At 37.8% G+C, this 25924-nt stretch overlaps 1 protein-coding gene across 1 annotated transcript; it reads right to left on the reverse strand.

Moving 5' to 3' along the window:
* Positions 1–21247: 21247 nt before the first annotated feature.
* On the reverse strand, positions 21248–24946 carry LOC127117831 (homeobox-DDT domain protein RLT1). Its single transcript, XM_051047948.1, has 8 exons — positions 24641–24946; positions 23937–24044; positions 23169–23834; positions 22832–22911; positions 22193–22741; positions 22002–22085; positions 21823–21911; positions 21248–21687 (listed from the first exon to the last, which is right to left on the reverse strand). Exons 1-8 carry the CDS (start codon positions 24645–24647, stop codon positions 21618–21620), a joined length of 1653 nt encoding a protein of 550 aa, XP_050903905.1. The 5' UTR covers positions 24648–24946; the 3' UTR covers positions 21248–21617.
* Positions 24947–25924: the final 978 nt, after the last annotated feature.

Below are 25924 nucleotides of genomic sequence, written 5' to 3' on the forward strand. Positions count from 1 at the left end.
AGGATATCAGAGTACTTATCCGAATGAATATTCACATGGACTATATCTGAAAGATACATCTGAATCTCGAATGTAACCGCTGAGGGTGTCTGTCTGAATGAACCTTTATTTTGACTGTATCGGGAGGATAATTAACCTGAAAAAAGTTAGCCTCATGCCATGTCATGATGCATGAGATGTTTTATGCTTTTGAAAATAAATGCGAACATTGCATGCATGTATATGATGTGAGATGATGCATGAATGAATTATGCGTCTGAGAATTTTGCCAGGGGAAAATAAATCCCCATATCCTGGTTGGGGACATTTGCATTGATAACCCTTTCTTAGCTGTGGATACTTGATTTCTGTCTGATGATAGAAATATTCAACAGAGCCTGGCTGGGGATGGAAGAGATGACCAGTCTGCCTGGTGATGCCCATTTCTTCTGGGGAATAACTGGTTTTTGCTGGGGAATAGGATTAGCAACCGGATTCACCGGAAGGCATGGTTAGACCTTATCCTCGACCCTAAAGTCTTTTAGTAACTGCTATTGCTATTTTATGCATGTATTTTGGTAAACATCAATCATGTTCAAACGCATATACTCATTCGAATCAAATCAATGGACGTTTATGCAAACAAAACAGAGAAAGTAAAACAAAGCATCTTTTTGGAAATAAAATTGTATCGATTTTGACAGAGGGCCTATAAACAGGCAATTTGAATACAAGGAGACAGAGATCCTAGTAAGAGGAAATTGTCAAGAAAACAAAGAGAAAGCTATGCGGACAAAGTCCCATCGATTTTAATTCCACTACTGTCATTATGTCTTCAAGCCTCTCATCTCCTACTGTCGGATAAAAGTGATTGGCTTGTTCAGTCCCTTTGACTTGGGTGAAGTTGACCGAGAACGGGGCATAGCCATACGCTTTAATCCCTAATTTTTGTCTGGACCGCCTTTTTAGGTTTTCAGTCCACCAGAATACCCCTTTTTTTGCCCAAGCCGCCTTTTCAGGTTTTCGACTTGCCGGGTGTACGTTTTTATATGTTAATCCCTAATTTTTGCCCGAACCCTTTTGGTTCGCCGGGATGCCCTTACTTTTGCCTAGATGCGTCGACCTAGCGGGTCTCTTTTATGCGTAGTATTTTTTAACTATGTCTGCGTTCACGGGATGTGGGAAGTCTTCGCCATCCATTGTAGCAAGCATCATGGATCCACCAGAGAATACCTTCTTAACTACAAACGGCCCTTCGTATGTGGGAGTCCATTTGCCTCTAGAATCACCTTGTGGTAGAATGATACGCTTTATTACCAAGTCGCCAATTTGATACACCTGTCTCTTGACCTTTTTGTTAAATGCCTGGGTCATGCGCTTCTGATATATCTGCCCATGACAAACAGCCGCAAGTCTCTTTTCATCAATCAAATTTACCTGATCGAGTCGAGTCTGAATCCATTCATCCTCGTCTAAACCTGCCTCTTTCATGATTCTTAGGGAGGGAATCTGAACTTCCACCGGTAAGACGGCTTCCGTTCCGTAGACTAAAGAGAAAGGAGTTGCCCCTGTCGAGGTTCGGACTGAAGTGCGATAACCATGAAGAGCAAATGGTAACATCTCATGCCAGTCTTTGTATGTTACTGTCATCTTTTGTATGATCTTCTTAATATTCTTATTAGCAGCTTCCACGGCGCTGTTCATCTTCGGCCGGTACGGAGAAGAGTTATGGTGTTTTATTTTGAACTGCGTGCAGAGTTCAGTAATCATCTTGTTGTTCAAATTGGTGTCGTTGTCTGTGATAACTCTTTCAGGGATGCCATACCGACAAATGAGACTATTCTTGATGAACCGTGCCACCACATTCTTGGTGACAGAAGCAAATGAGGCCGCCTCTACCCACTTTGTAAAATAATTAATAGCAACAAGAATGAAACGATGTCCATTAGAAGCAGTAGGTTTAATCTCTCCAATCATATCAATGCCCCACATTGCAAAGGGCCAAGGTGCCGTCAACATATTCAATGGAGCAGGAGGCACATGTACTTTATCCGCATAGATCTGGCACTTGTGACAAGTTCTGGAATGATGGTGACAATCAGCTTCCATGGTAGACCAATAATACCCTGATCTCAGAATCTTCTTGGCCATCGTATGTCCACCAGAATGAGTCCCAAAAACATCGTCGTGTATGTCTTCCATAATCTTTTCTGCTTCCCTCTTATCCACACAGCGAAGCAAAGTCGAATCATGATTACGTTTGTGTAATACCCCATTACTCAAAAAGAACTTAGCGGAGAACTTCCTCAGAAATTTTCTGTCATTAATGGATGCTTCTTCAGGGTATTCCTGAGTTTCTAAATATCTTTTTACTTCGTGGAACCAAGGTTTCTCTTCTACTTCATCAGCATTAAGTTCACAACAATATGTTGGTTCATCTAACCGTTCAATGGTAATCATGGGAGCTTCATTGCCCCATCTGACTCTGAACATAGATGACATGGTAGCTAATGCGTATGCCAACTGATTCTCTTCTCGTGGGATATGTTCGAATGTAATCTCTTCAAAGTATGGGATTAATGCCAACACCCGCTCTCGATAAGGGATGAGATTCGGATGTTTAGTGTCCCATTCTCCTTTGATCTGACTGATTACTAATGCTGAGTCTCCGTACACACTCAAAAACTTGATTCTTAGGTCTATAGCAGCTCTGAGTCTCAAAATACATGCTTCATACTCAGCCATATTATTGGTACAATCAAAACATAGTCTAGCAGTGAAAGGCGTATGGCAACCCTCGGGGGAAATGATTACAACACCAACACCATTGCCCAATGCATTAGAAGATCCATCAAAAACCATAGTCCATCGGGATCCCAGTTCGGGTCCTTCATCCGGTCCAGGTTCTTCATAATCAGTAACAAGCATGAGATCCTCATTGGGGAACTCAAAATTCATAGATTGGTAATCATCAACTGCTTGATGAGCCAAATGATCGGCTAACACGCTTCCTTTGATTGCTTTCTGAGTAGTGTATTGGATATCATACTCTATTAAAATCATCTGCCATCTTGCTATTCTTCCGGAGAGGGCAGGTTTCTCAAATATGTATTTGATAGGATCCACCTTAGAAATCAATAAAGTGGTATGATTCAACATATACTGTCTTAGTCGGCGAGCAGCCCAAGCCAAAGCATAGCAAGTTTTCTCAAGCAGTGAGTATCTTGTTTCACAGTCGGTAAACTTTTTGCTAAGGTAGTATATGGCATGCTCTTTTCGACCGGACTCGTCATGTTGCCCCAACACACACCCCATTGAATTTTCTAACACGGTCAAATACATGATTAGAGGTCTTCCTTCAACTGGTGGCATCAGAATTGGAGGTTCTTGGAGGTACTTCTTGATTTTGTCAAAAGCTTCTTGACATTCATCATTCCATATCATCTCTTGATTTTTCCTCAGTAATTTGAAGATGGGTTTGCAGGTAGCAGTCAAATGGGAGATAAATCGGGCAATGTAATTCAAGCGTCCCAAGAAACCTCTGACTTCTTTATCTGTACGGGGAACTGGCATTTCTTGAATAGCTCTCACCTTAGCCGGGTCAACCTCAATTCCTTTACCACTGACAATAAAGCCCAAGAGTTTACCGGATCTTACTCCAAAGGTGCATTTGTTCGGGTTCAATCTCAACTTGTACCTCTTCAACCTCTCAAACAGTTTGTATAAATGATCGAGATGTTCTTCTTCAGTATGAGATCTGGCTATCATGTCATCCACATATACCTCTATTTCATGATGGATCATATCATGGAACAAAGCCACCATAGCACGCTGGTATGTTGCCCCTGCATTCTTTAGACCGAATGGCATTACTTTGTAACAGAAAGTGCCCCATTGCGTCACAAACGTAGTTTTCTCCATGTCTTCGGGCGCCATCTTAATCTGGTTATAACCTGAGAATCCATCCATGAATGAGAATACCTTATGTTGAGCGGTGTTATCTACCAAAAAATCAATGTGCGGAAGTGGAAAGTCATCTTTGGGACTCGCTTTACTCAAATCTCTGTAATCTACACACATTCGCACCTTACCATCCTTCTTTGGCACCGGGACCACATTAGCAACCCATTGAGGATAAGAAGTAACAGCCAGAAAACCTGCATCAAATTGTTTCATAACCTCGGCTTTGATTTTCTCAGACATTTCAGGACGCATGCGCCGAACCTTTTGCTTAACAGGATGACAATCGTCTTTCATTGGCAAACGATGCACTACTATATCAGTATCCAGTCCTGGCATGTCTTCATATGACCAAGCAAAAATCTCTACATAATCATGTAACATAAGAATCAATCTTTCTTTGATACTGTTTTCCAAGCCTGCTCCTATTTTGACTTCTTTCTTGTCTACTTCAGTACCCAGATTTACAATTTCAATTGATTCCTCATGTGGCTGTATAGTCTTTTCTTCTTGCAGTAACAGTCTGGCAAGCTCTCCAGGTACTTCACAATCTTCCTCACTTCCATCCTCGGCTTGGTAGATCGGATTTTCAAAGTCATAATGAACAGTAGCAGAATTATTATCAACAGGATCCAGAGTGGATATGGATCTGCAATTTATTACGTGAGTGTGTGTAAGAAAGCATAGCTTGTTTGAAAGATGACAGGAAAGATAAAAAGCGCAATATTTGAATGCAAAAAGTCCATTGATTTATTGAATGTGAATATGCTTATGAAAATGACAAGACCCTTAACAAATTAGCTATTTGTGCCCCGGGTATAGGCACAATGCTTTAAGAAGTTCAAAAAATTAAAAATTTGCAACACTAAAATAGCAATAACAATTACTCCTGACTAAAGGAAATCGAGATAGTGTCTTCAGCCTTCCAATTATTGAGTCCGTCACTGATTGTTGGGAAAATCCAGCTATCCAAGTCGCAATCGCTATCAGCATCTTCTACAACATTAATTTGATCTTTGACTGCCTTTTCAGAGCTAAATCCCAGGCCAAATCTATCAGACTTGTACGGTACATCGATCAGGTGACCCCAGCCAGTACGACCACCATCTTCAACCACGGCTTGAGCATCTTTCAGAGAAATCATAGCAGGAGGAGCACGAATAACCTTGGGCACACAGGAAGTTGGCTTAAGGACAGGACTAGTCGGAGGAACTACTTCAAATGACTGAGAAGGAGTCTCAACGAATTCACCATCCATCTCGACGTATCTGAAGGTATGCACACTACTGACCATATACTCTTCTTCTCCACACACAGTGACAATCTTACCCTCTATTGAATACCTCAGCTTTTGATGGAGAGACGAAGCTACAACACTTGCCCCATGAATCCAAGGGCGTCCCAGCAAGCAGGAATAGGCAGGACGAATGTTCATTACGTGAAAGGTAGTGTTGAAGACTTGAGGTCCTATCTTGATAGGGAGAACCACTTCACCATGGACAACACTCTTCGCACCATCGTAAGCACGCACTAAAACGTCACTAGGCTTTAGTTCAATGCTTTTACAGTCAAGCTTACCGAGTACAGCTTTCGGTAGCACATTCAAAGAAGAGCCATTATCGATCAACACGTGAGCCAAGGTGATCCCCTTACACTCAATGGAGATATGCAGAGCTTTATTGTGATTCTTTCCTGCTGGTGTCAGGTCAGCATCGGAAAAGCCTAGGCCATTGTCAACGGCCAAGTGAGCAACATAACTTTCAAACTGATCGACAGATGTCTCCTGAGGTACATGAGCGGTCTTCAAGAATTTTATCAGTGCATTGGCATGAGACTCAGAAGATAACAACAAGGATAACATCGAAATTTTAGACGGAGTATGCCCCAGTTGTTCTACCACATCAAAATCACTCTTGCGGATGATTTTCAGCATTTCTTCCATTTCCTGCTTGGCAACATCTTCGGTAGTAACTTCGACTGGTGTCCTTGACTGAGAAGGATTGATTACTGGTTCCTTTCCTCGAGTTTTAGGGATGGGAGAAGAGATTTCTGGAGAAAAGATCCTTCCGTTTCGAGTAATTTTACTAGTCCCAACAATGTCAACTTCATTAGGATTAGTAGAATTATCATCTTGCTTCACGCCATGGATGTAAACATCACCTCCATAATTCCACGGAATGGCTTTGCTTGAGGAATACGGTATTGGGCCAGGTGCAGTAATAATTAGGGGAGCTACCTTGGGCTCAGCAGTAATCTTCACAGGCACTATAGTAGCGGTAATCTTCACCGGAACTTTGGACCTAGCGATCACAGATATTTCTTCAACAGGGTTTTCCACTTTAGGAATCTTTTCAAAGAGAATTGTATGATCATCCATCAGCCGTTAAATACCATTCCTCAACTTTAAGCAATCATTGGGTCGGAGTATACAGAGATCACAACTTTCAGCACAACCTGGAAATAAACCAGCTTGCAATAAATTCTCCTTGATGATTAGGAGAGGAGATGCTAAGTCAGCTACATTAGAAATGTGAGAATTGTCATCCACAACATTAACGGTCTTGTCATGATTAGGCATAGGAGCGGTGATGACATTAGGGGTCTCCGGAGGATCAAATTCAATTTCTCCAGCGTCAATCATATCCTGAATCTTATTCTTCAACAACCAACAATCGTTTGTATCATGCCAGGGACTATCGGAGTGATATGCACACCTGGCATTGGGATTATAACGAGGAGAAGTAGTGTTGAGATTTGCAGGGGGCCTCTGAGGGTAATTAAATTCGCTTTTAGCATACCCTGCAGTGCTTGTGCTAAAGTCATATTGATCTTTGTAAACTGTCTTCTGGGCCTGTCTTGTCTGTGCTGGAAGTTTTGAGGTGGCGGTGCTGCAATCGTCACTGCTCCAACAACATGGTCACGATTTTTCTTGTTATGACCCCTTTGACCGTACACAGCATTTGATTCGTTCTTCCCCTGATAGGATTTTTTGGTGCTTGCAGAGGTAGCCACCTGTATTTTTCCACTTCGAATGCCACTTTCAACATGTTCGCATGTTAGTATAAGTGCAGTGAAACCCGATGAGGAACTTCCCAATAGATGGCTGTAGAATGGGCCAGTCAGTGTACCCATGAACATGTCCACTAATTCTCGATCAGTCATAGGGGGTTTGACTCGGCCAGCCAAATCTCTCCATTTTGAGCATATTCTTTGAAGCTTTCTTTAGATCCCATAGTCATATTCTGCAACTGTAGCCGAGTAGGCGCTAATTCAGAATTATACTGGTAGTGCTTGTAGAAAGCGGTCGCTAAATTAGTCCAGGTGCGGATGTTAGAGCTCTCGAGCTGATAATACCACTCTAACTGTGTGCCAGACAGACTCTCTTGGAAGAAATGGATCCATAGTTTTCTATCAGTGGTATACGGCTGAATCTTTCTCACATAAGCTCTCAGATGCATCTGAGGACAAGACGCACCATCATATTTAGTGAACGCGGGGACCTTGAATTTGCGGGGAATGACCACATCAGAGACCAGACCTAAGCCTTCGAAATCCAGACCGGGCGCCTTCTGACCCTCCATAGCTAGCATGTGTTCTTCCAGCAACTTATACTTATCATCTTTTGGAGAGTACTGTTCATTTTCATAATCTTCATCGTCGTCCTCAGGGTTGAAGGGATCACCATTCTCCTCTTCCGAATCATTCTCTGTCTCCTCTTCTTGATCCTTCGAAATTCTAATCTTGGCTCCTGCGGCCTGTCCTTTAAGCCTTCTTCCCGGGTTAATGTAACTCACAGCTTTCTTGTCTTTCTTCTTCTCGAGCAAGAGAGTCTTCAGCTCCACCTGCCCCTTGGATAAGTTCATGATCATCTCCTGGAATTGAGCATTTTGAGCCTGGAGATCTTTGACAGTTTGTTCGAGAGCCATTTTTCTGTTTAGAAGGAAGACCGTGAGAACATTGATCCTTTAGAATACCTGTTATGCAATGTTATGCTATGCAATGTATGAAATGTTTTCAAGGACTTTTGGAATTTAACTTTGCGTAAACCACCAAAAAGAGAGAAACTTTTATTAATAATTTCTTTAATCGATGTTCATTACAAAAAGAATAATAAAAATACAATGAAAGCTCAAGTCTCCCAGGGACGGCTTCTTTTTGGGCGAAGATATGCATTGAGTCTTCGTTCCTCATTAAGCTGGCTGGTGAGCTCTAACACCTTCTTCCTTTCTGCACCGAACCGAGTTTCAAAAGTATCCCTTTCCTCTCTCAACTGGATCCAGGATTTCTTCAATTCTTCAACATTGGTAGGCATATCTGGATAAGGAATGATCTGAGGTGCGCCTCCTTCAACTTCTGGTCCGACAATCAGAGGTCCAATTGCAAGATATGGCATGACAAGTTCACGAGCTCTTGCGCGTACCCATCTGAGATAAGGTTCCATAGGAATAGAGTTTTTCTGTCCTAAAGTGATTCCTTTCACCATGCTCCAAGCTCGTACAAATCTTTGACGGAGACCTTGGGAATCGTTGTCATAGTCAAACACAGTGCCTTGGATAATTATCTCATGTGGACCATCTCTTCGAGCATAACCAAACTGACGTAGGGCTAAAGCTGGGTTATAAGTAATACCTCCTCTTATCCCCAGGAGTGATACGTTAGAGAATTCTCCACAACGGTCAATGATGATAACGTTTTCTTCGAGATGAGGACACCAACGGATGTCTGAATGGGAGAGCGACATTATCCTTTGAGACCATTTCAAATTTTGCTCATTCTTCAAGACTGATAGAGGAAGGTGTGAAATAAACCACCTGGATAATAAAGGTATGCAGCACATGATAGTCCCTTGCCTTTTCATAGTACGAGTGTGAAGGGAATGCAAAATGTCTCCAAGCAAGGTAGGCACGGGGTTATGAGTGAGAAATATCCTAACAGCATTCATGTCTATGAATTGATCCGGATTAGGAAATAGAACCAAACCATAGATTAGTAGTGCTAGAACATCCTCGAAAGCATGGACATTCATAACCTTTAAGAATTCTCGGGCATTATTTATCAGAAATTTGGCAAGTAAACCCTTAACTCCACTTCTTGTTACCCAATTGGTTTCAATGTCGGACTTTGTCATGTGTAAAGCCGCGGCAACTTCTTCAGACTTCGGAATCTTTTCTAAACCACTGAAAGGTGTTTGATCAAGGATAGGTACCCCAAGCATCCTGGAGAATTCTTCTAATGTGGGTACCAACTGATAATCTGGGAAGGTGAAGCAATGATGTTTAGGATCGAAGAACTGGAATAGAACTCTCATCATATCTTCTTTGAAACCGGTGGTAACTAAATTAAGGAGGGAACCATGTTTCTTGATGAACTGAGCATGATCGGGAAGTTCTGACACTAAATCCTTGAGTTGAGGAGAGATCGCTACAAGATTGATCCGGATGGTCTTCCTGGAAGCCATAGCCTGTTGGCAATGCAAAGTTAAACCCCTAAGTCCTTGAAATGGTTAGTACAATGTCATGATGTTATGATGTTATGATGTTATGATGTTAAGTAAATAACAAGCACAAGCAAGTCACACAACAATCATTCCTAAGTTTTAAGGCTTGCATGAGTTCCATAGGTAAGTACCCTCCCCACTGAAGTTTGGTTGGTTTTTACCTGTCCTAGAATAGTAACCGGGTTCTAGAAGGATCTCAAATCATCGACCTTTCCTTAAGTCCACTTCAGTGCAACACCAAGCGGTTGACCAAAATTTCCCTAAAGTCCAATCTCAAAGAGTGTAGTATCGAGTATCAACCAACCCCGGTCGGAACCGAAGTCAGTTATCTCACTACTTTCTAATGGCTAGGATGAGTCAATTAGGGTTCTAAAGGTCTGGTTAATGCTTTGATGACACCACGTAGACGCCAAATTTCTCCTCAAGTAAACATGAGGAACATCAGGACATCTAAAGTGTCACATTAACCGTAGCCATCATTTTAACCATTCCAGTATACGCCGGACAGTCGCGATGATCTCTTGCTACTTACCTAAGGTACACTAGATCCGGGTGTAGGATCTTTCACTCAAGCATAAAATACCCAAGCAAACCCTTAAAAGTAAATCAGACAATTCAAATAAGTGATCTTTTTTTTTTAAGGCAACCTCTCTTTGTTGTCCCCAGCAGAGTCGCCAGTTCTGTCATACGGTGAACTGACTTTGTGTGTTTTTGCTTTGGAAAGCAAATGTCGCGGATAGCAAGAGTCGCCACCGACTTTTCTTTTATCCAATAAGGAAAGGTGGAAAAGAACAGGAAAGACCTTAATTAGATTTTGGGTTCGGGAGGTACATTATACAAAGGGAAGGTGTTAGCACCCTTTGTACCATGGTTATCCATGGGCTCTTAATTGCTGGATCACTTATGTTTTTCTTGTCTGAAAAAGTGTTTGTGAACTGCTTAGAAAATGTTTTGAAAAGAGAGTTTAGCTTTGTAATGATTCTTGTATGAATGTATACAAAGTATTTATCTCGTTTAATTTTGAAAGCTGTTTAGAAAAATATAACTTGGCAATGATTCTAGTATGAATGTATACCAAGTGGTGATTTTCTAGTAGATGTTTTGCAAAGGGTGATGTATGAAAAATGTTTTAGGTTGTGAGTCGGCATTTAAGAGTTATACCTACCCAAGGTCTTTATGGGCATTTCCTATCCTTATGAGGGTAAAACTGTCCTTACTATTGAGAAGTAAGTAGTTTTATCCTTTGGATGTAAAAGGGACATCGTAGGGTCATCGATTGGTCATTGAAGGCAACATTTGTAAGGATACCTTAGCCTTCGAATGGACGATCATCATTTAACCGTAGGCTACAACGACGGGTCATCGAGGGACAAAAATCATATATTCGCAGGCAACATCCGAGGGACTATGATTTATCTTATAGGGACATGATGATTTAACCGAAGGGTCTTTGCTAAGTACATCCCCACATTCGCGGGACATGACCGTAATACCGTAATACCGTAATACCGTAAGGCAACAAAGAGAGGTCCAAGATCACATATTCAAAGGCAATATTTTATAATCAATTAGGTAATTAGGATGAATCTCCACATTATAATCAATTAGGTAATTAGGATGAATCTCCACATTATAATCAATTAGGTAATTAGGATGAATCTCCACAGAGGTATCCCACAAATAAAGTGGAATACCTAGCAAGCTACCTTTTCCAGGAGTATGTGAGTCCTTACAATATTCAGCAAACAGGTCAGAATACCAAATCAGGGTGCAATCGAGAGTTGCACCAAACCAAAAGGAATCACAACAGTAATAATGTCAGGTAAACCATGCATGGTTACAATAAAACATGTCAGATTAGCAAAAATCAGAACAGAAAAATCAGCGACTGTCACGTTCGCTGCTGCCTCGCCTAGCGAGGGCCTGGCGAACCCTCGCTACATGTTCGCTTAGCGATGTGCTAGCGAACGGTTGCGGGTTTTGAATTTAAGAACAGTACGATTTCAGCAAGCTCCACACCCTATGGCATCCATTACATAAATTTTATGGTTAAACATTCAAGATATCCATACATATTTAAATCCACATGCGAAACCTAAGATATATTTATAAATTCAATTATAATACCACATGTAAATTGGAAGCATAAAGAGGTAGTGGTAGTGCAAACCTGTTGGCAATTGAATTGCAACGTTGAATTGGCAGATCACTCTTAGGGTTAGTGCCGGATTGAGTTGGGCGGAGGTAACCTTTGTGCAGATGAGTTTCCTTCAGGGTTTCCTTTAGGGTTGCTCTGAATTCTCTGGGTTAGCCTCCAGGGTTCGTTGTTCCTTCTTTCTGTCTCCGTCCGTCTGTCCCCCTTTTTCTGACTGAAGTTGTGGTATTTATAATGATTTTTTGTGACCTAATGGGCTCAGAATGAAGCCTAAAATTTCTGGTATTCGCAAGCTTCGCTAGGCGAGTGGTGTAGCGAAGGGTTCGCTAGGCGAAGGATTTTGCTCGCCTAGCGAGCAAGCCAGTTTAAGTCATTTTCTGGATTTGGCCACCTGTGTGCTGGGTCTTTGTTCCTTTAAGATCAATGTCTTGAAAAAGGAGTTGGAGTGCCTTGAAAAATATCTTGCAAGATTAACGGGCAAATTTTGGGCTATGACAGATGGCAAGAGGTCAGTAATTTCAAATGTGTTGTACATACCAGGCGTGAAGAGCAATTTGCTCAGCATAGGGTAGTTAGTCGAAAAGAACTACAAGGTGTCGATCAAAGACAAGATGATGAGAGTTCTCGACTCAAATGGAAGGTTGATCTTGAAGGGTCCAATGTCTTAGAATAGAACCTTCAAGATTGAACTAAATTTCATGGATCATAAGTGCCTTGCAACAGCAGCCAACAAAGATGAATGGATATGACATTATAGACTTGACCATCTCAATTTCAAAGACATCAGATATTTGAAGAGAAGAAATATGGTTTCAGGATTACTAGAAATCGACATTCCAAATGAAGTGTGTGAAGAATGCGCGTAGGTGAAGCAACATAAGAACAACTTTAGTAAGGATGCAGGAAGCAGGTCGAAGGCAATTCTTGAAGTCATATACTCTGATATATGTGGTCCTCTCCAGGTGGATTAGATTGGAGGTAAAAAATACTTTGTTAAATTCATAGATGATTTCAGTAGAAAACTGTGGTCTTACTCGATCAAGAAGAAAAGTGAAGTGATCGAGGTATTAACCAAGTTTAAATCTATGGTCGAAAGATCAAGATTTTGAGGACTGATGGTGATGGAGAATATGTGTCGAAATACTTCGACGCATTATGTGAGAAAGAAGGGATTATGCGTGAGGTGGTGCCACCCTACACTCCATATCAGAATGAAGTTACGGAAAGGAAGAATAAAACCATTATGAATATGGTTAAAAGTATGTTAAAAGGCAAGCATCTACCCAAAGAATTATGGGGAGAATCTATGTCGACTGCAACATATATTTTGAACATATGTCTGACGAAGAAGCTAGAAGGAATCACGTCAGAAGAATGTTGATCTAATGTCAAGCCTAGCTTAAGTCATTTGAAGGTGTTTGGATTTATAGCACATAGACATGTGGAAGATCAGTTGAGAAGAAAACTTGATGACAAGTCGAATCAGATGATCCTGATAGGATATCATTCGACTGGAGGATGCAAGTTGTTCAATCCAGTGAATAAACAAGTGGTGATCATCAGGGACGTGATCATATATGAGCTTAGAGAATGGGATTGGATTGAGAATGTTAAGAAGGATTCAGTGAGAATCTTTTATGATGAACCAACTAGTGAAGTCGAAAGAGAAGTTTGACAGGAAGAAGTCAGAGGTGAAGCAAGCCCAAGAAGACCTCAAAGAACAAGACACATGCCTGCATGGTTGCAGGAATGTGTGATTACATCAGATGATATGGTCAATGAAGAAGGTGAGCTGGCATATTATGCTTTCTACGCAGATGTCGAACCAGTCAATGCAGTTGAGGCATTGTAAGATTCGAAGTGGATGACAGCAATGGACGAAAAGCTGAAGTCAATCAAAGTCAACAACACTTGGTCACTTGTCGAATTGCCCCAAGACAAGAAGGCAATCGATGTGAAGTGGGTATACAAGGTGAAGTTGAATCCTAAAGGAGAAGTGACTCGACACAAGGAGAGACTTGTGGTGAAAGGATTTCTTCATAAAGAAGGAATCGACTTCGATAAAGTTTTTGCACCTGTTTCTAGGATGGAAATAATCAGGTTGGTTGTTGGTATATCAAACATAAGCAACTGGCATATGTGTCATATGGATGTGAAATGTGCATTCCTGAATGGCCCCTTAGAAGAAGAAGTTTATGTTACAAAACCAGTTGGGTTTATGAAATATGGCAAAGAAAGAAAAGTGTACAGGCTTCATAAAGCCATGTACGAACTTAAACAAACTCCAAGAGCTTGGAACAAGAAGATAGATGGCTTTCTAAGGGAGAAGGAATTTGTGAAGTGCAAATCTGAACATGGAGTATATGTAAGAAGAAAGAAGAGTGAGTTGCTTATACTATGCCTTTATGTCGATGATTTGTTGATTACAGGTAGCTGCAAGAAGGAGATCGAAGACTTCAAAGGTGATCTCAACAACGAATTTGAAATGTCAGATCTGGGTGACATTTCATACTTCCTTGGCATCGAAGTCTACAAGAGTGGTAGAGGTTTGATGATGCATCAAAGAAGGTATGCATACGAAATACTCAAGAGATTTGAGATGCATGATTACAACCCAACTTCGACTCCAGTTGAGCCCAGATTACAACTTTCGAAAGATTCAGATGAAGATGATGTCGGCCTAACACAATATAGAAGACTTATTGGGTCACTTCGATACCTTTTTCACACAAGGTCTGACTTAGCATACAATGTAGGTACGGTGAGTAGATTCATGAAGAAGCTAAAGGTATCACATCTAGCAGCGGAGAAGAGGATATTAAGGTATCTAAAAGGAACTCTCGACTACGGCATTTTGTTTCCTGCAGTTGATGAAGGAAAATAATGCAAACTAGTGGGATACACCGACTCAAGTTGGTTAGTGATGTCGAGGATCGAAAATCCACAGCTGGCTATGTGTTTATGCTAGGTGGTGCACCAGTTACTTGGAGTTCGAGAAAAGAGCCAGTAGTGGCATTATCATCGTGTGAAGCAGAATACATAGCTGCTTCTCTTTGTGCATGTCAAGCAACGTGGATGGTGAATCTGGTCGAAGAGATAACAACGAAGAGTCATGGAGAAAATACCATGAAAATTGACAACATGTCAGCTATCAATATGGTGAAGAATCTGACGGCACATGGTTGAAGTAAGCACATCTAGATGAGGTTCCATTATCTTCGAGAGCGGGTAGGAGATAGGAAGATGAATGTGGAACACTGCAGAACTGAGAATCAGATTGCAGAAATCATGACGAAGGGAGTGCAGGTCGAAGTGTTTAGAAGACTAAGAGTTATGATGAATGTAGATAGCTTAGACGCAATGAATTAGGTGGTGTGCTGAATTGTAATTACTTGTGTCGAAGCAGGTTGCTCGACAGAAGCAAGGAAATGTCGAACCACTAAGGTGTTAAGTTGTATTAGTGTGTCGAAGTGTCGAAGCACTTTGCTTCACACAGGATTTCGACTTAGGCCTATTTTAGTAGTGTTAGCTATTTTGGGATTTGGCTTGGGGTCAAAGTTAACCTAAATCTAAAATAGAGGGAGTAACCCTTATTCTTGTAATGAAGTGAATAGAGCATTCATAACATTGTATTCACAGTATTTTACAGTTGAAAAGTGAATAAAAAGTTTTTCACAGTTTATGGGTAGAGAGAAACTCTGTGGAATATTACTCTTCTCCTTCATCGTTCTTTAATTTCTTTCTCCATTGTTCTTCTCTTTTCATTGTTATCGTGTGGTTGATAACAATCTTGTTCATCAATATTGATTGAACTTTTTTGAATTCACACTTGACACAATAGTTCATACTTGTGTTCATTTCTTACCAAGTTCCACCAAAATATCCATTCAATTTCTAACAATCTTTTACTTGAATTTTAAAAAGTGTTTCATATGTAACGTCAAACATTTCTAAGGTTATGCATAAACAAAGATTTCTATGACTTGAACTTTTACATAACAAGTAATATTTTGATTCAACGAGAGTAACTCGTAGTCTTAAACTCTATCTTAGACAACAAACTCTCACACAATATTTTCTTAGAGTGTATTCTATAAGCTCGTTCTTTAATGAACATGCATGTCTATCCCAATTTAGTGAAAGCTCTAGGAATTCTATATCAAAGTCCCATAAGAACTGACCAAATTTCCACAATCACATGGGTGAGTATATATAGAGTACTCATGTATCTAGGTAATCTACTCATGGAAAGTAAAAATGTAATTAAAAGTTTTTACCATCTCATCCTCTTATTTATTTATGATTCATGTTTCTCTTATTTATATTGTTCATCACATATTTCTTACAATATGTTATTACCCATTGAACATAATTTATCTAGTCGTTTAGGTCGAGTTACCATCATGAGCAACTCACTTATATATATGCATTAGTTTCATCTTCTTGGATGTAGTATGATCTTTCTCCCTAGCTAATCCTTTTGTCAAAGGATCAACTAACTTTTTATCAGTGCGTGCATGATCCACTCTTACAGGTCCTTTAGAATAATACTCTTCAATAGTGATATATTTTCTTCTTATTTGACGTCTCTTATCATTATAATAAAGGTTTTAAATTTTTGCAATAGTGGTGATACTATCACAGTGGATCAACACATTTGGAATTGGTTTTTTCCACTAAGGAATCTCATCTAGCAAACATCTTAACCAACTTGCTTCTTAACTAATAGTCGTTAAGACTCTAATTTCATACTCCAGCTGAACTGGGCAATATAGTTTATTCCTTTGATTTCCAAGGTATATCTCCTCCACATATACTAAATATATAGCCACTCGTTGCTTTGGAATCATCTGATAATGTGTTCCAAACTGCATCATTGTATCATTCAAGTACAGTAGGAAATTTCTGATAATGCAATTCAACATTCATGGTCCTTTTAAGGTATCACGTGAACCTCTCAATAGCTTGTAAATTCTCATTACTCAATCTATTGGTAAGCCTACACAACAATACCAGGACATATGTAATGTCGATCTAGTACAATCAGTGACATACCTAAGACTTTCAATGATGCTCGCATACTCAGATTGTCTAACACTTTCACCATTTATAAATGATTGGTTTGAAACCAAGAGACATGTCTATTAAGTGCTAGGTCTTGTTATATTCTATAAAATCCATATCATCGCTAATATCTTCTTGTCATAAATCTACATCCAGAGATGAAAATCCTTCTTGAAGATTTGATGGATATTCTTCAACTGCATATGCCTCATAATCGGGTCCATAGTCTTCAGAGAATATTACTCTTTTACTTTTTTGAAGTTATGTTTCTCCTATATTGTTACGTTTAGTACTTCTTATTACATGAATGGGATTTGATTCAATGCTCCCACTATTTCTCGATTTGAAAAGAAAAGCAATTTCATAGAAGTCGTTATCATTTGATTCTATGACCACTTTGGTGTTTAGGTCATAAAATAAATACATATTATTTTTTATTGTATACCCAATGAATACACATTCATATGCACTACTACCTAGTTTAATTCGCTTTGGATCCTAAATTTTGACATAAGCCAGACAACCCCAAATTCTAAAACAAGACAGGTTTGACTGTCTTTTCTTCAATATCTCATATTGAGATATTGTACTTTAGGTTTGGGAACTCTATTTGGAATATAGAAAACAAACAATTAAATTTTTTCTCACTAGTGAGATGCAACACCAAAATTCAACATAATAGCAACGACTAATTTTATAAGAGGTATATTCTTTCTTTTTGCTTTACCATTCATTTAAGGAAAATGTGGTGTAGTAGTTTCGTGTACAATTTCATATTGTTCATAAAATTCATTCAATAAACTAGAATCAAGCCCAATTCTCTTATCACTATGAACCCTCTCAATTTTCTACTAAATTGATTTTCAATTTCATTCACAAAAGTCATAAACATATCAAGCACTTATCTTTCACTCTATATTAATAACAGTATAATAAAAGTAGTCATCAATAAACGTGATGAATAACATTTTCTATTTCTAATTAAGGTTCAATCAAGTTCACATATATCAGAATGTATTAGATCTAAAGATTTTGATTCTCTAATTACTGATTTATGAAAACTTATAATTATTTTTAGCTTGAATGAGAAATTCACATTTTTCTAATTCATTGACATTTAACTTTTGAATTAAGCCTAAATTACTTAAATTATAAATAATGTGCTTATTAACATGACAAAATCTAGCATGTCAAACATTAAAATCACAAACAGAGTAAACTGAAGGAGGCATTTTATTCATTTCAACTTTTAATCTAAATATGCTCCTTTCTCAACAAAAATACCATTCTTAGTGATGGTGTACAAATCTTCCTCAATAGACTGAGTAAATTGTGTCTTATTCAAAAGAAAACCAAAAACAATGAGCAACAACAACAAGCAAGCCTTATCCCACTAAGTAGGGGTCTCCTACATGGATCAACTTCCACCATAATATTCTATCCAAAACCATGCTTCTATCCAAATTATTAATCTTTAGATGTTTCTTAATAACTTTTCTTATATTTTTCTAGGGTTTTCTCTATCACCAGGTGTTTAAATCCTCTCCATTTGATCTACTCTTCTTACCACAAAATCTAGAGGTCTTCTTTCCACCATATTTTCTATTATAGGTGCTACCCCAAACACACTCTCTAATATTTTCATTTCAAATCTTATCATGTCTAGTCTTACCACACATCGAATACAACATCTTTATCTCTTATAAACTTAATTTATTCTTATGCTTATTCATAATTTCCCAACATTATGTACAATACAACATCGCAGGTCTTTCTGCAATCCGATAATTTTTTCTTTCTAGCTTGAGCATTACCTTTGCGTCACATAAAGTACTTGAATTCCTCCCCCCACTTTACACAATTTCAACTCAACAACCTTGACTAGAGCTTTTACACAGGCTTAACTCAATAACCTACACTCAATATTTTAATATGTTTAGCTTGCAACCTTTAATACTCTTACAAAGAGATCGTAGGATAATTAAATTCTTGAATAAACATTTTTAGCATAACATCGGTAAACAGAACTCTCAGATGAAACTTTTCACTCTCTTGAAACTAATACAACTCTAGTGAAAAAGAAATTTAAAAAAGAATGTGAGAAATAATGATAGAAGAATGTTTCTATCCATAAAATCTATGTGTTTTGAAATGAGGAAAATACTCCTTTATATAGGAAAATAATCTGGCTCAAAAAGGAAACAAGACATGAGCCTTTTTAATGAGTTAATTGATTAAAAACACATGCTAATCAATTAACCAATATGAAAGTTTGATTTTCTATGCCACTTAATTGATTATTAACCCCACTAATCAATTATGAGGCATTACACTTTGATTTAACCAATTAGAACTAATACCTCTTAACCTCTTAACGAATTAGCTCTTGTACTTTTATATTCCTAACTGATTAAACAAGCTTCTAATCAACTAAACTCTTGCCCGCATGGTTTTAAGAAGTTTTATCAAAAGAGAAGAGGTTTGAAAACACTTTTTTGTGTGGGTGTGCATTATCTTAGTACCTCAAGACCTACTCTTGTTCCTTTTACAATAAACATGTAAAAACTAAGAAAACCCCTAAGCACGAGACTAAGTGAGCTTTCACATCTTTAACTTCAAGTTCACAGCTTCAAAATCTTTTGCTTGATTCAATATTTTTTAGCCCTTTCAACTTGAACTTGGTATATTTAAATGATGAGGCTTGTGATATCTCTTTATTATTCAAATTCCATCATTAAGAACCTTTGGAATAATTATTGTGATCAAAACCATTTGACAGTTGTAATCAACATAAACATTTGATAGATGTCATTATCGCTTCCATTTGACAATTGTCATCAACACCGCCATGGTGATAGTTGTCATCAAGACCACTATAAAATTTGTACCAACACCATCATTTGAAAGTTGTCATCTACAAAATCCTTTGACGATATTACTTGCATATCACACACATCTCCAATAATAGCAACATTAGTGGTGTGGACATCTCCCAATAATACTTTCTTATCTTCATCACACCAGTATGTTTTGAATATTTCACAATCATAATAGACATGACGAGAGGTACTAGTGTCTATCCACCAACTATGTTGATTCGGTGATCATAACAATAAATTACTCATTAGTCTGGTTAGCCTGTGCATTACGCGAAACAATAAGTTTAGGCATGTTCCTATATTTTTTAGCCATATGAACTGGTTTTTCACAGTTGTAGCAAGTGAAAGCACATGTGTAATTTCTGAGATAGTGGTTGTAGTCTAGCAATTGGGTTCATTGAAGGGGTTCCCATTTTTGTTGTTTGAAACAACCAAGACTTCTTTCTTTTGATCTTATCTTTGAAATTCTTCTTCTACTCGAAGGCTAGTCAGACTCTTAATTGAAAATTCTTTTATTTTGTGACAAAGTAAATTTTTGAAATCCTTTCAATTAGGAGCCAGATTGTTAATAATAGCAACAATTTGAAATTATTCATCTAAAGAAAACACCTTCAATGATGATTTCATAAGCAATCTTTTGAATTTCATGAGATTGAGCCTCCACAGATATTTCATCAACTATCAGATACTTCAGGTAGCGACTAATAACATAATTTTTGCTTCGGGCTCCTCAGTATCATACTTATTTTTTAGAGTCGTCCAACCTGTCTTTTAATATTATAATTGATGTAATAATCATACAAATCATCTATGATTCTATTCAGAATATAATTTTAACAAAGTTGGTCATTCTTTTTTCATAAGAGTCATTATTTCCTTAGTTGTAAATCATTTTTTTTAATCTATGCAACAATTTTATATGTATTAGACTCTATTGTTTTTTACATATGAATCCACATATTTCTTATTATTGATTTGTTCATTTGAACCTAAAAAAGCAGGAACAACCAGAATTCCATCGGCCAGAACATTGACAATCTTTTTATGATTAAGAAAAATTGCATTTTTTGTTGTCAACGTTTGAAATGACTTCCCTTAAATTTGAAAGATTTTTCAGAGAGAGCATAGGTACTAATAATTTCTCCGGTAGTCATGAAAGTTGAAAATTATGCAAGACATGCGATCAACCACATTAGATAACTATGAGTTCTCTTTAAGACGTTTCTCTTTTAAGTCTAGGATAAAACAACTTATTTCAAACTGGTAGTAACTTAAAAACAACTTATTTCAAACTGGTATGGTTACTACTCCACATTAGATAACCAAATGAGAATTATACCCACTATGGTACAAGAATCAGTCGAATTTGATATGAACCAATGATATATGGCACACAAAGGTCACTAAAAAATAAAACGAAAAAGGAAATTATTTAGATGAAACAAAGTTGAGTGTGAAGGAGGATATTTCAATTTTATAGAAATCTATGGTGAAAATAATGAAGTGTGAAGACCTCTTATTATAGCTAAATATAGCTAAAGTATGAAACCGAAAAGGAGAGAAAAGGGGAGGGGGGGGGGGGGGGGGGGGGCGAATTTGGTAAGTAATTTGTTGAGGACATTGTTAGAGGGCATTGTCATACACATAAGGTAAACATTATACAACTAATGAAACTAATTATTCTAAGTTTATGAATAATAAACATACAACTAGTGAAACTAATAACTCTAAATTTTATTAAGTCATAAAGTAGAAGTATCTAACTCTTCCAAACATGGATTAAATTGGATCAAATAAGAATACCAAACACACTACCTTAAATTAAACTACAAAACAAATCATGTGAATATGTGAATCACCTACAACAAACAACTACATAAAAAATCAAGGGGGTAGGAGTTCTACACCATTTTTTTCCAACAGGCAATAGGTGAGCACAACAAACAGCAAATGAAGTAATGTAACAAGTTTTTGCTGCTAGAAACAGTGCTTCCAATGTTACTACTGCCTTAACTAGTAAATTGCATCTGTCTTTTGAAGACTATACATACTTCTCAACATCATCTATCCACAAAATACTCCATCAATTCATCGAGGAACTTGTATCGCCGGTTTCGTCCTCGCTAAAGCTAGACGGCATCTCTGCGCCAGACCTGTAACCATCGTCATGCATAATGTTGTCAGAAAACGTATAATCACAAGTGTCGGTGTCAGTTTCGGATACATTTTTTCAGAGGTATCGGTGCTATAGAGTCAGATATATATTACAGAAGGATACAAATGCTTACCTCGGATTTTTCCTTGGTTCTATTTCAGCAGCAGGAAATTGATTCGCGTTGTATGGTAGAAACGTATTGGGTTTGAGTCGTTTTGCAACCTATACACATAGCAGAGTGAAACATTATGTGCACATTCATGGAAGTAGACAATCTAGAGAGGTAGGTAAGTGCACACATAGAAAACTGACCATAGTTTCATTTGAAAGCATCGCTGCTCCACCCGTATCGCGAAACTGCTTTTTTGCCTTCCTGTCCGCCTTGAACATCTCTTCCTGTCATTGTGCAACAAAATGTTATCATATTTGAAACCATATGTAAGCAGAATAAATGGATCGCTACAAATAGAGTACACGGTGAAACTGAAGATATATTAGCGAACCTTAGTCATCCTAGTAGATAGCTCTCTTTCTTCAGTATCCGCAGATCCACGAGAATTACGGATTGAGTTTGAATGTTTTGTTTTTACGTGTTCACTCCTTTGCGCATTCTTTGGGTTGACGTTATCATAGTCATATGGCAAAAACTCTGCGTGAACACTCCTTTGCACATTCTTCGGATTGGTGTTTTCATAGCCGTATGGCAGAAAGTCTGCATGTTTAACTGGAATGTTTTCTTCATAGGGATCACTATGGTTAGAAGCAGAATCAGATCTCATACCCTCGACACCGCGCTTGGTGTCTTTCCTATGATTCTTGGTGATATTATTATATGCAGCTTCCCCGGTAGAGTCTTCATACAAATCCAAGGGAGAGTTCCTAGCAGGAACACGATTGGCGTTACTCTGAAAAGCTTGTCGGTGTTTTGTACCATGGAAAGGTTCCTTATCCTGTTTATCATGAACATCCGAATCACGCAAGGAACCAAAGTCATCATCTCCTTCCATATGAGTATCTTTAGAACTATGTTTAGTATAATATGAATCGTATCTCTGCATATATACAAGTAAAGGAGTGTGAGAAAGCATGTCCGATTACTAGGCTTACCAAAATACGAGAATGCATGAGAAAGGTCCACTTACGGAGCTAAGACTGGGTCGTCTTTTTGCTGTGGAGATTTCGGGAGATTTGAGAAGAGCCGGATCACCAAAACGGTACGGTTCTGGGATACAATTCATAAGATTACAAAGGTAAGAACGTCGATGTAGATTTAAAATATACAGAATACAGATGAAAATGAGTTATTGAAAGCGAAAATAAAACATGGAAAGAACAAAAATAAGCTATCTTGGCCTAAGCAAAGTGATGAGTACAACATATTCCTTTTCCTAAAAAGTCGGCTATATAGTTAAAAGTTTCAATCCTAAAAAACATTGTAGTTTAAAAGAAGGGAAAATAGAATGCATAACAACTGCGTACCGGGAACTGGATCTTGGGTTTGGCATTCAAAGGCCCCGGGAGGAAGTGGATCAAATTCCACGCCAAGTAGTGGACCGTCTTCCAGATAATTCCTTCCTAATTGCTTCTTAACAGCAGTTATAGCAGCATGCTCTATCTCACCCTTCACTTTCAAATACCCCGATGGTTTATATCCCATGTTCATCGCACCCTTTGGTTTTAAGGGTGGAAGTGATTTACCAGATGCTAGATATCTAGAAGGCTCCGTCTCATACGGACCCTGGCCTTGAGGATACAACCGTTCTTGCAAATAAGAGCTACTCTCAGACGACGTATCGTCCATTCCACTAACGTTTTCAGAAAAATGATTCCTACGTCCATAGGTCATATCAGCAACCGACAAATCACGATTGTAGAGACCATGACTCTCAACTTCTTTAGGATCCAGATACCTATAATCACCATGTTTACTGCTTCCGCATGAATCTTGCCCTTGCCCGAGTCCACTACCACGATCCTGGATGACACCGCTTGAACGATCTTGTCGTCCATTAGCAGCTCCGTCATCTTTCGACAATCTCTTATCTTTTAACCTTCGATGGCAAAACCACCCAGATACTTGCTTTTCCGTCAACCCTAACTCCTCAGCAATTACTAATTTCAACTCCTCCGTCGGATATTTGTGCTCTGAAGACAAAACAAAAAATATATATAATTCCACAAAAATCATCACTTTCGATAATATATATACTAACACCAATACAACAAAAATGTATCCCTAGTCCCTACCAGTATAAAAATTCTCCAGACCCTTAAGCTGCGCAGGCGTTTTGAGCTTTCTTTTCGTACTTTTCTCCATCGAGACTTTATTATCTTCCGGTTGCAACTCACTCGTTTCTAAACACCAGCCGAGAAACACAAAGTTCAGTTCATGCATCAGAATGAAAAAAAACAATTACACTATACAATAACATACACAACAATCAGCAAAATTCTAGTCCTACATCAACAACTCAAATCGATCCAATACGAAAATCTCATACATGACTATTTGCTGAGAAATTTTCGATCGAATCAGAAAACAAGTTTTGACCAAATAATTATAAAATTTTGCTATATAGATCCTTCAGAGAAAGCCCTAACCCCACCCAGAAAGTAGATCCAATCCAAGTGAACTTATCTTCAGTAACAGCCAAGAAACAAAAAGGATCCAAATTAGGTTTTCATAACAAAAATGCATTCAGAAAAATGAAAAACTAATTTCAATTATGATCAAAATTAACCAAACCCTACTTATATATTCAACCCAAAGATCCCAAATTTAAGTCCTTCATACCCACCATTGCAAAACCTAAACCTACCCAGTAACATAAACAATCCCTATTAAGATTAAGGGTTGCATTGATTCAATTTCAATGTACACAAAAAATTGACAAAAATCAACAAATACCCAAATCGATTATTCAAAAAAAATGAAGATTCGGAAACAATACCTTCCATTAGCGTGAAGAATTGGATCCTGTGACGAGGTTTTGAGGTGAAAATAAAAATAAAAAAGGTGAAATTATTTTCAGTGACTTATGGAAAAAGCGAGAAGCGTTTTACGCGAAAAGGAAAAGAGAATGTAACGTAAAAGAGAGAAGAAAATTGGGTTAGCAAGAGAGAAAAGAGCTTGTGATGAAGGTGGAAAGACAGAACGGAGAAGAAAGATAGAAACAAAACATTTAAGAATTCGTCGGGTGTTTTTGTTTTGCTTGTTTCTTTCAATCAAGCTTTGTTTGTTCACAATCGTCAGAAAAAAAAATATATATAATTTATTTATTTATTAAAGATGATGATGATGATGATAAAATGAAAAAAAAAAACAAATTTCTTTGGTTATACGTCATATTTTTTCAGTTTTTTATATTTTTTTTATAACTGAAATGAATTATTTATGATTTGAAGTTGTTAGATTAAAATGTTCAATGAATTTGTTGATAAATAAATAAATAAATGTTTCTTTTTGTTATGAGCATTTATGACATGAGTAAGAATAGTTATGATAAAAGTCAAATTGTAATTGACTTGGAAAATAAAATTTAAAAATATAAATAATTTTTTTATTATTCATAAGTTTTGATTAAGTAGGGATACTTGTAATAAAAATTATTCTAAATTTTTAATTTATTATAAAATAAAATAATTTTAAAAAGTGATATGACATTGAATAATATTATTTGATTGGATGCATGTTAGCGAGATTACGAGTCTATCGGAGATTATGAGTCTATCGGATTAACTAACCGCAAGTGTAAAGTTTATCGTGTAGTCTTAAAAGATATTGATCCCAACAAATGTCTAATTGTCAATCTATCGTTTCTAGTTGCTACGGTGTTTATCTAAGACGAATGAATTAAGCAAAGGAGAGATGAATAAATAACTTTAATAAATTCATACATGTGGCTCTCATCAAACAACAGTACTCTTGATTGTTTCTAAATAGGATCGTTGTACGGGGCAATATTTTTTACTTTGAAAAGAATGTAATTTAACAGGAACTGTCGCCTTTCACGTATTCAGAACCAAATTTGACTCTCTAATTCATATCGTCCACTGTCACGTGTGACCGACGCTTAATGCGTTAAAGTAGTAAATCTTTTTTTAAGAAATCAGACTCTTTACTCAGTTGAAAAGTAATCTTGGTTGGAAAATTTAACTTAAAAGGGTTCCATTCGCTCTGGTAACCGGATCCTAAACCTATAAACGCGTCCGCAAATAGTTTTAAAACCTCCTTC

Source organism: Lathyrus oleraceus, chromosome 2 (assembly GCF_024323335.1).
Source record: "Lathyrus oleraceus cultivar Zhongwan6 chromosome 2, CAAS_Psat_ZW6_1.0, whole genome shotgun sequence".
NCBI classification, from domain to species: domain Eukaryota; kingdom Viridiplantae; phylum Streptophyta; class Magnoliopsida; order Fabales; family Fabaceae; genus Lathyrus; species Lathyrus oleraceus.

Coding starts and splice junctions, on each gene's coding strand:
- LOC127117831 (XM_051047948.1), bottom strand. Junction 23,835..23,936: donor TCTGGAGAATTTTTATACTG/GTAGGGACTAGG, acceptor TTTTGTCTTCAG/AGCACAAATATCCGACGGAG. Junction 22,742..22,831: donor GACGACCCAGTCTTAGCTCC/GTAAGTGGACCT, acceptor GTATATATGCAG/AGATACGATTCATATTATAC.